Consider the following 11589-nt stretch of genomic DNA (forward strand, 5'->3'; position numbering starts at 1 on the left):
ACATCCATCTTTCTGTTGGTACAGCCAAGTTTTGTTGTTCGTTCTTTTACAAGTTCACTCTCATCTGTAATGTAATTTCTGAGAGTGTTTGTAGTAGTTGTGCTATTTTATCAAATATTTCGACTTCGATTTGAACTGTGATATGATATATGCACATCTAATGTTTCTGCTGCTTGGATAAAGCCTGAAAAAGGCATAAAACCACACAGAAACTGCAGCTTTCATACTGAGAGGTCAAATAAAAAATAAACTGTAAGAGTGAAACGGAACCTGGCTGTTTTTGCATTTTCATTGTATTTGAACCTTTCTGAATGTGAATCCGTGGTCTAATTTAGTTGTGATTTATGTATTTATTTATTATTTAATCAATGTCAAAGTTGACTGAGAATTTAATAAAATTCTCATTTATTTATTGTAATATAATGCTGAATAACAACAATGCAAAGCTAAATGAAGGCCAAGAATTTGACCAAACATGCAAAATAATAATAATAATAATAATAATTATTATTATTATTATTATTATTATTATTTATTCTTATTCTTAGCATTCTTGGAGTAAAGAGTAAAACAGACACAGGTTGTAATTCACTTGTCAAAAAAAGTTATTTTTTTGGTCCAGTTTAGTTGTTTGTATGTTTAATGTACGCTTTTATTTATCTTTTTAATGTCAAAGTTGACTGCAAAATTAATAAAATGCTTATTTACTTATTGTAACAGAATGCTGCATAAATGACGGTAAAGAAACTGACCATAAAATATATTACTACATTATTCTAACATGCAAAATAATAATAATAATATAATCATTTATTACTCGTATTCCTAGTATCCTTATTTGTTGTTATTAAGATTATTTTATGTTATTTAAATATATATTATTCGAATATTTAATACAAAAACAAGTGTATATTTATTTTTTATTTTTTTTATTCATTTAATTTACTTTTTCTAATTGATTGTGTAACCCTAGTTTTTAAGGCAAAGGGAAGAACAGGACTCCAGGAAGGTGCATACAGTTTATACTTGGGTGTAATTCTACCTTAATTAGTGGCTAATGTGATTAGTTCGATAATTGAATGGGGCAGGGAGAAGGCGGCCAAAATAATGAATCTAGACAGATAATCTGTTGGGTTTTAATTAAATGACAGCCACAAAGACGCAGCGCGATTGTAGAGGTAGCCATGCGATCCTACAGTGCGTCCAATAAAGATAATCTGCGCTGCTGTCTTCTACTGTGCAGTAAACCTGCTGTACATATGGCCTCCCTCTTCTAGCGCTGATTATGGCCTGTCTGATTTAGAAGGCCTGAAAGGTCATCAGCTGTGACCAACAGCCCATTTTGGAGCCCCATGGGCAGCGATGGGTCAGGCCGCACTGGCCTGAAGTTCATTTCGGCCCACACATCACAAATGACAATCATCTGCCCTGGCAATCACAGAGAGAAGCTGCTCCCTCAGAGAGCCAATAGAGTGGGACGACAGCCATCCAATCTCAGTCTGTTCTGACAGCGCTTCACTTCAGTAATCAAGCTGGAGGGACAGAGAGAGAGAGAGACAGAGGCCCCCTCTGCTTACCAAATGATTGAGAAGAGAAGGGAAAAACCTCGGCTTGCTCCCAATCCCAAGATTTCAGTCTAGACGCCATCTGGACAATGGACATGGTTATCAAGAGGCACCTGCTTGATTTAAGTACTTTATTAAAGTACAAATAATACACTTACAGTAAATATGATGGTAATAGTTTGCTCCCATGTCTGATGTCAAAGTAGTAATTTGCAAATGATTAAAGCATAGTTTTTAAGCATACATTATTAAAAAGAAAGAAAGACAGAGCTTTGATGTGATGTTTAATAGCGGTTCTAAATATAATATTCTTCTTATTATATCAGTTTTTTTATTTCCATATTTTTATACACACACACACATAAATATATATATATATAGATATATATATATATATATATATATATATATATATATATATATATATATATATATATATATATAGAGAGAGAGAGAGAGAGAGAGAGAGAGAGAGTTTAATATAGTGTTAAAGCAATTTTTATATATATATATATACACACAAATACACATACATACACACACGTTTATATATACACACACACACAAGATATATAAAATAATGCATTAATATCATATTATATATATATATATATATATATATATATATATATATATAAGCCCTTTTGAAAATATAGCGATGACATTTTGCATCTTTATACTGATATTTGTCAAACATCATATAGAAATATCTATCATATCTAAACAAATGCAACCTGAAAAAAAAAAAAAAAAAAACAGCATTTCTGAAGTTGTTTCTATGCACAAAATATTGAGAGAGACTAAAACTGATGCTTTAAATTCATTCTAATTATATCATGAGATAGCTGGAGATACCAGTACTAATATTTAGACTAAGTACCTTAACTGAACATTTCAGAATGTACTTCTGCATTGGTATTTCTGTCAGACACACACAGAATGGTGTTTTTTTTACTCCGTTTAAACCTCGGACACAGCAGGACTGCAGTAAATTGGAGAAATGGTTGGTCTGAGGTTACAGCCTTGAGAAAGTTCACCTTACGAGGTCATGGCCATAGTAATTGTTAGTCAGATTACTCAGTGGGAGACACCAAAACCCCACACACATACACCAACTACAGTACAGCGGGTTGTGTTTAATAGTGTTTTTGGTTCGTCAGAAGGCCGCTGACCCAGAACTCCGGGGTTAGAATACGTCACAGAGAGAATGGTCCAAGAGGAGCCTCTCAGAGAGCAAAAACTTCTATACATTCCCCGACTTTTAACAATCGATTGCGAATCCAGTTGTTCCTGAGGGCAATGAGAACACTGTTTTACTGTCCAGCAATATATTAATAAAATGTGTAACTTTAATGCTTTGGATAAAAGCATCTGCCAAATGCACAAATTCAAATGTCAAATTTTGTGCTGCACTGTTGGAAAATAATTGTTATTTACGTTAAGTTATTTAAACATTAAAGTGAAACAATGTGGTAATTTAATTGTGATGTGTTTGAGCCAATGGTTAAGCTAAAACTACAATTTAAATAGTAAAATTTTAAATGTTACAAATTTAAATAGTAAAAAAAAAAAATTACTTTGTCACACTAACCTATGACAAATAAATTTAGAAAATGTATTGTACATTAATATTTGAAAATAGTTTTAATAGTAGTAATAAACAAATTATTCACCGAAAAGTTCATTTATTAGCTAGTTTTAATACTATTTACTAAGTTCATTGTTTTAATACTTTTTTTTTACATTAAACTAATCAAATGTATAATTTTAATATATAATATTTAGCTGTTTTTTTCTTTGCATATTTGTGATACTCACAATACCATATAGAGAAATATATATATATATATATATATATATATATATATATATATATAGAAAAACAAAAAAATTCCACTGAGGTTGTCATTAAACACATGCGTTACAGCAGATCCTTTCTTAAATAAGCTGTTTTTTGGAGTCGATTTTATGGATGTCACTTACACTTTTGATTTATACTACTAAATGTTGCATTTCTTAATAAAGTTACCAGCCAGCTGGTTACAGGTACAGTTACAACTGACTCATCAAAGCCAATTTAACTAGCACTTGCCGCTAGACAGCGTTCATTTTGGGCTCTGATTCCATCTATACACTCAGTCAATGACAGACTACTGTCACGGCATTATGAACTTAAAGCAAAAACATTTATATTGCCGTAAAGCGAATGCAGCTGTTTCAAAAGCAGCTTTAACTCAAATGGCACAGGTGGCTGTTCATTCTGGTGTTTTATTTTATGACATCTCTACTCAAACCAAAAGATGAGGCAATACGTTTCCCCCATTCTGGATGTGCCAAAATACTCCCTGAAGTTATATGACTTAACCCACAGCTTGAAGTCTCTTAAACTCACAGGCCACTGGCACGCACTTGGAGAAGTTTTGCACTGTCTGTGCATAAAAATTGATAAGCCTCAGTTTTAATCTTATCCCAAAAACTCTGACAAAAGTACTAAGTATAGAAGTCAACCATTTACAAGACTCGTAAGGAAACACACTGCACTAATTAAAAAGAAAAAAAGAAAACACAACAGACTAACGAACAAAGTGACTCCATGGTGAAGCATGAACAGACACATTCCGCTTGACCACAATATGCCAATGATCCAACGCCTTCTCGCAAGAAACTCTTTGAGTCAATGGTATAATCACAGTCATCTGGAATGCTGATGTCTACATCACACTCAGCATGAATCGTCCTCAAACAAATGTACAGAAGAGGAGGAACAAAAAAAGAAAAGAGAAAAACCCACAATGCCTTGCAAACATGACCATCTGGCCTGAGCTGTTGGAGGATTAAAAGGGGGCCATGTAGGGGTGGTGCGAGCTGTAGAGTGTCTCTCGCTCTAATTTTTCTCTCTCCAAGATAATTACAGGGTACCGCTGGGATGGATGGATTGAGGAGAGAGATGCTCCGAGTCTGGGTTGCCGCCCTTGGTTCTCGACATCACCACAGAGCCAAAGTGTGCGGTCGGATCCACAGGGTGGACACTCCAGCAGGGCCTGAGGAGAACAGAGCCAGACAGCACCACTAAACCCAAACCAACAGCGCAGGCTATTTAAAGCTGACACCAGCTCATCCCTGCAGCCTCAGCTAAACAGGCTTGGAAACTAAGCTACCAGCAGAACCACTCGGAAAATTGCTTAATGGAGAAGAGTCAGTGGGGAGGCTTAATATGACATCAAGTTCTTACAGTGTAAAGCTAAAAGCACCAAGGAGATGCTGCTTTGAAACATACTTGCAAAACATATTTTAAGGCAATACAAAAGCATACTTTACAGTATTCACATTCTTAAAGACAAAATGAACCGATAACAACCCATTAATTGCACAAACAAACAGTTAATTTTTAATGTATAGCTTTTATATATATAATTTCTAATTCTAAAACAGTGCAATGTAAAATTCTAAATACTGGTGAAACATCTTAAAAAAATAAATACAGAAAAATTCCTTCAAATTATACAGAACATTTTAGTATATTTTTGCAGATGTTTTTAGAGTGCACATAAATTTTATATAATAGTTATATATATAATTTTAATGAAACATACATTAAAATAAAAAATTATTAAAACAAATACATAAATGCATATTTATGTTTGAAATTTTATAAATATACAAACACAGACACATATTAAAAACGGTTTTATTCATGAATGCAATTTCATGCTATACTCAAAACCTATCTAATGTTTTTTGACATCAAAAATGAATTTAAAAACAATAAGTATATCTATTCATCCAAAACCCTTCTTGTTTCCATATCCACAAAATTGACATAAATATTTTAAAATTTCTCCTTACATAGCTTAGGTTGCACAAAAAGGCAAAAATTATTAACCAATACTATCATAAGTCTACCATGGTCCACTTTTCACGGTCCAGACAAATCCCATATTGCATTATTTTCAGCTCTATATTCTTCTGCACTCTGAAAACTGTCACATTATGGAAGATGAATGCATTGCAAATGCCATTTCATGCCGTCTTCATAAGTTCTTGTGGAGGAAGTACTCAAAAAGTATCTGATTCTACTCGACATGCGAAAGGAAAAAAAGAAAAATTACCCATTTTAGGAACTCATTCATCCGACTCAAAGCCTTCTCTTTCCAAAACCACAAACCCCAAATAAATACAGCCCGCGAGAACTTGAAACGGCAATGGGTTTGCCCTCAATTTCAGGTGAATGATGACGATTCCTCATGCGAGTTCATCTATTAGGCCTCTGGACAGGTTCACAGCAGGCCACGGAGATGAGGCCATAACTCAGCCCTGGCATCTATCCACTCTTTTCTCCATCTCTGCTCTGGGTGTGGGGATTATGGCATCACAGATATGAGCTCCACAAGTTATGGCCTCCACTCTGTAGCGCAAGTGTCAGGGTCGAGTGTGATTTGGAGATGGAGAGCAGATATAGAGAGCTCCCTAGGGAAAGCCGGACACACAGCACTAAAGTCAAGCTTACGGCGCGCCTAATAGACCTGAGTGATGGTATGTCCCAACAGCATAAACAGTACATGGATTAGAGAGGAGGAAGCAGCTGAAGTTTTTAATGAGGAAGCGATAGAAAGTTTAGCTTCTTGTAATATTAGAGGGGCAATTTCCCTTTAGATTTACAGTAACTGTCATTTCAAAAATGGATTTAGCAGTGCATCATGTATAAAGCCACAAAAGATGCAGATGCACTTTTAAAAGGCATCATATTTAAATCGGGAATATGTTTTTTCACTTAGAATTCTGTTATAATCCTTAAGACAATAATTCCTTTTAAGAAATTCTTCCAATATGAAACATCCATGAGTTGCCTGAAAAAAGGAACTAAATGTCATACTTAAAAAGTGACGAGGCAATCCAGACATATAATGTAATGTTGATGTATAATTCATGCTGCCTTTGCCATTGAAATTTCACATTTTTCATTTTTGGGAGCTTTTTAGCCAGCATTTCGAAGTGAATGTTTTGTGCATTACTCTGGTCACAATATATATGTGCAGAAACCACTTTGCTAAGTGCTCCGTTTCCTGTCTCCACATTAAAAATCATAACCCCCATTCCTCAACGCTTTTATTAAGCTCCAAAATCAAATGCCAACCTCCCGTTTTTAATAAAGCCCTTATACGACTAAGGATATCTGATAGTGCTCACTTAAATGTTACCAACTTTGGTCCTCACAGGCCATTGGTTGAATAACAGAGGTCAGTGCAGTGATTTAAGAGACCGTTCCCGTTTACATGTGTGATATCAGGACTCCAAACCAAAAAAAAGGCTTCTCTACCCCCGCCATCGCACATCTGCTCTTTCTCAACGCAAATTAAATGATAACTATAGCACAGGAGGCGTAATACTTCCCAGGACTGGCTTGACACTTGTTTCTGCACTCCTTCCACCTCAGGGAACTCCCTGAGACAAAATGTCATTTCTAGATTTAAAGCTGCAGTCTTTAACTTTCGACGCTCTAGTGGTTAATAAACAGAACTGCATGTGTCTTGCGGAAGAACATTGTAGTCAGAGCTACTTCTCTCTGTTTATATCTGACGAATGACAAAGTTACGGGGGGTATTCCAAAAAGCAGGTTATGTGTCATACCCGGGTATGTTTGAGGATAAGCGAGCGGATAACCTCAGCTTGCGGTTCCAAAACCGGAGGTTACTTTCAGGGTATGTAAGTAACCATAGTAACTTTCTCCCTGAAGCAAAACATTATATAATATTACAATATGTAATATAGCCTATTATATATATGTTTAATGTTTAATTTATTATATTATATATATTTATTCCATTTTATATTATCATCTCACACATGGATTGGCATTTTCTATAATGTCTAAATTCTAAATCAAAATACATATCTCATATGACTTAATATATAATTAGCATCAAACAAACAATATAATTAATATTCTCAAGGATTAAAGATTACACAGAAAAAAATAAATAAAAATGATTGCATAACCATCAATTAGGTGGTGATATGCACTACGCATGTAAACGACCATTGAACAAAAGAAGAAGAAAGAAACAGCATGTTGCTTTTTCTTAGCATCCGTTTCCATAGTGACTCGTCGATTTGTCGCTCTGTTGAGAATGTCTTGAGTCTTAACCAGGAACATACTCAGCGAATAACATTCAGATCAGAAATGCGTTTACACTTGTCTTTTCAATGTGTATGTGGACAACATCCGGATACTGGTCGCATGTTAATGCCAAGTGTAAATGCAGCCTCTGAGTTGAATGAACTTCCGGACGCGTTTTTGGAACCACATACCTCGAGTAAGCAAGGTTTGGGGTTAATCAACCCAACGTTCAGGGTATAGCTGACGGTAAGCCAACCATGCTTTCTGGAATACACCCCTGGGCTACTCCGCAGCGGTACCTACCCGAACCAGTCTAAAATAGTCTGAATATAAACGTTTATTATAGGTGTAGCGTCGTGATTCAGGTTAAGCCAAAATGGATTCATGGTCTTTAATATATAAATTTTGTTAATTTTGAACACAAAACAGTTACAGGCTTTAAATGAAGCCTGCTACTAATTACAAACAGCATTTGAAAACACAAGGCACTGCTTGACAAATCTATTCGGACTGCAGTTTACACAACAAAACCAATACAGTGAACAATCTGCAATACCTACAGTAACTAAAACTTTGGTTTTATTGCTCAGATGATTCGCACTTGCTCTAACAGCTGTGCTGTGAAGAAAATGACAGAGAAATGCATGTCTTGACAACCTGAGGAAAATGATGATTTCCCCATTTTTAAGATTCCACACATTTCTGAGATAGTCGGCAAGAAAGAAAAACATGTTAAGCCTATATGGTTTGCAGGCTATAGCATAAGAATGTTGGTAGGCGTCTAATTAAATTAATTAGTCGCTGTAAATGTAGGTATCTAACCCTGGAGACACATTAATTCACAACAGGCGAAAGTGGACGCTCTCGTCGCTCGCTTTGGATTATTGCTTCTCAACGGAGCGTAACTGTCGTGCAGCTCTAGTTTTCTTTAATGTTATTATAACGTGCCCTAACGCCACTTAGGAAAATAAATGTGTCATCCCAATGGGGTAGAAGGGTAAAAAGATTATGAAAAGCTACCGTTCTCCATGTGAGAGAGTTGATGGAGATGTGGCTTTTCCGTCCGTTAGAAACAAGTGAGATATTAGCCTATTTGTTCTACAACGCGTAGCCTACTTGAATATTACTAAGGCTGGCAGCTGAGATTCATGCTATTTTCATGATATTCGAGGTGAGTCGGTTCTTCTCATAAAGTGATTCTAGAACAAATTATTCCCATCATCTGGTTCTCTTTATCGAATCAAAATGATGACCGGTGCAGTCCGATTCCCCAGTGAATAACTCTCTGATTCATCTCAGTTAATCAAAAACATAGCCTACAAAGCGGCCAGTGCAGTCCTATCCCCCAAATACGACTCTGTGATGAGTCGTTTGTTTTAGGGAATTAAAAACAAGTGTGAATCAGTCCGAGTGGTTTTTGAATTGATTTTACTCACTTGCTTAACCGCAAATGAATGGCCGATCCAAAATAAGCCAACTGTAGCCTATAGGTTCGTGAGACTTCAATTAATAGGTTTTAATAAGAAAATGTGCAGTTAAACATACATACGAGTATTGTATATTCTATATAATAATTAAAGACCAGATGTTGCCAGATTTTCTGATTTTGCTTTAGTAGCTATTATTTAATATAGGCTACATTTAGTTCTCCCTTATGCCACCCCTTTAAAAAGTAAAAAAAAAAAAAACTTTTTGTAAACGTTTGTGTTAACACACTTTTTAATATTATTTCTCATTTGTTAGCCTTCATCGGTTTAGTAGATAAGCCTACATGATTCTCTCATTATTTTGGCAACAGACTACTGAGGGCAGTAAATGCATGCCTCAAGAAAAGCATGCATCAAAAGTACTCAAAGCATCATAAATGGAACCGAAACACATTTCCCATTCCTAAATATCACTATCGGACTCTAATTCTAAAATGCCAGGCTTAAACACGATCAGTTTCCCCGAGCTGACAAATCCCCGTTATAAATTAACGAGAAGAGTGCGGTATTCTGTGGCATCATCACTTTCCCGACCATCACAAATAGACAGCACGTGATTCGCGTCCTTGAGTGCATTCCCAAAAAACAAAAACCAGCAGCACACGCTCAAGACTTAATGTTTCAAAGTTGCACGACTGGCTCTGTTTATCCGCTGACAGTTGTCATGCTCGCGCCGCCATTCTACGCGCTGTCGCAACATGTAACAGAATGAAAAGAACAAAAGCCGCGGCTACTACATTCGGCTCAACGTTCTCCGGTTGCTACGAAACCGGTGAACTCACTACGATGATCAAGAACTTGCAGATGTATCAGGTTCATTCAGTGGCATACCTGTCATCGTAGCAGAAATCGGCGTCCAGTGTGTTGACATACAGGAGCAGTGCCACGGCGCTGCACACCAACTCTGCGATCATCTCTCAAAAAGAAAAGGAGGAAAGGAAAGAGTAGAAGGATGATATTAAAGCCCTTTTTTGATTTCTCTCTTCGTCTTTGTCAAAATGCCTCTGCCAAAAAACAATATCCGAGTCCCCATCCTTGCAAAGTGTTGAAATGAATTATCCAGACATCCTCCTCTTAACCCATGTTATTTGCGGAGAGAATCCTGTAGGCTAGAGTGGATGGTGCACATACAGTATTTACAGTATGCTCGACTGTGTTTGGACGTCCTTACATCGAGAGTGTTGAGATGATGCATAGTGGACGCCGAATAAATGTCGTGATTGAGCCGCGTGTGGTTAGTGGCTCCAGTGCGCCTGCGCACAACCCCTCCTCCTGGGTATGTACACACATACACACGGGCTGACTTAACCCTCTATTGCACGCATTCTGAAATGTTTACAAAATATTTGATTCACTTTTCTTGCATATTTTAGTCAAATAAAACGTTTTGATATTTTAGCAGTCAAGGTAGATGGATATAGTATATAGTAACATGATATTAGTCTATGACACACAAGCATAAATAATTAACTGTAAAATATAGAAGCACCAAAATGCTTTAAGTGTTCTTACCACACATACACAAGTCAACATTTGAAGTGGGTCAAAACCTTTCATCAAAGTTGTCCTAAAACCTAAAACCAAAATGTGTTCTTGTCTTAGATGAACTTTTTAGATCCACTTCAATATATATGTGTATGTGTCTTTCTTCTGTATCCTAAAACACAGCTCATGACATTAAAGTGCAAGGCGTGTCCTTTGAGTGAAATAATTATTCATGTCTCAGATTTAATTTGCTGTGGTGTTAACATTAATTATCAAATCATGTCACAAATATAGTGGCGTGAATTTAAAATGTGCTAAAAATGCATCCTAGACAAGAAAGTGAAATTCAAAAGGGAGTCATTTTGTGATTATGCAGATGATCAGCAGACCATTAAGGCACAAAATGAATATTATGACATGTTTTCGCACTTTGGATTTGAAGCAGATGTGTCCCGTTGAAAGAACTGGTGTTGAAATCAGTTGTTTTAGGTTTGCAACCATAACCAGCAGTTCTGATTACTGTTGATTTGTTTAGTTTTTAACACTCAGTTCTTGTTAAAATCAGGTCAGTTATTATTAATAATATATAACAAAGGTCATAATGATAAAAATGTCAAGTCTATATACATGCAATCCTGAATTTTGCTGAATTTTTAAAACATCCAGTAGAGGGCCCACATTCAGGGAAAAAAAAAAATACAAATCAAGCAAAAAAGTGGGAAAAGTCAAAAGTCTTTTCAAATGAATCGCTCCTATAATCAGGTCTTCAACCTACACATATTTTTCATTTAGCAGAAGCCATACACTTTAGACAGGCTTTATGGGTAATATGTATTGCTTTCTTCAAACTGCAGGGAGTATTGGATCCCTTTGAAGACTTGAGAAATTGGAGAAAAGAAACTGAGGAAGAGAGAAAGAATCAATCTTGTAGTTG

The 11589-nt window shown here is 35.9% G+C and overlaps 1 protein-coding gene across 1 annotated transcript in view; it reads right to left on the reverse strand.

Moving 5' to 3' along the window:
* The window catches only part of LOC109109323 (protein O-mannosyl-transferase TMTC2-like), a 96659-nt gene extending 86255 nt beyond the window's left edge, over positions 1–10404 (reverse strand). Inside the window, exon 1 of the mRNA XM_042744329.1 lies at positions 10002–10404. Within this exon, the coding sequence (XP_042600263.1) occupies positions 10002–10084 (83 nt within the window). The 5' untranslated portion in view covers positions 10085–10404. The remainder of the gene's footprint in view (positions 1–10001) is intronic.
* Positions 10405–11589: the final 1185 nt, after the last annotated feature.

Source organism: Cyprinus carpio, chromosome B18 (genome assembly GCF_018340385.1).
Source record: "Cyprinus carpio isolate SPL01 chromosome B18, ASM1834038v1, whole genome shotgun sequence".
NCBI classification, from domain to species: domain Eukaryota; kingdom Metazoa; phylum Chordata; class Actinopteri; order Cypriniformes; family Cyprinidae; genus Cyprinus; species Cyprinus carpio.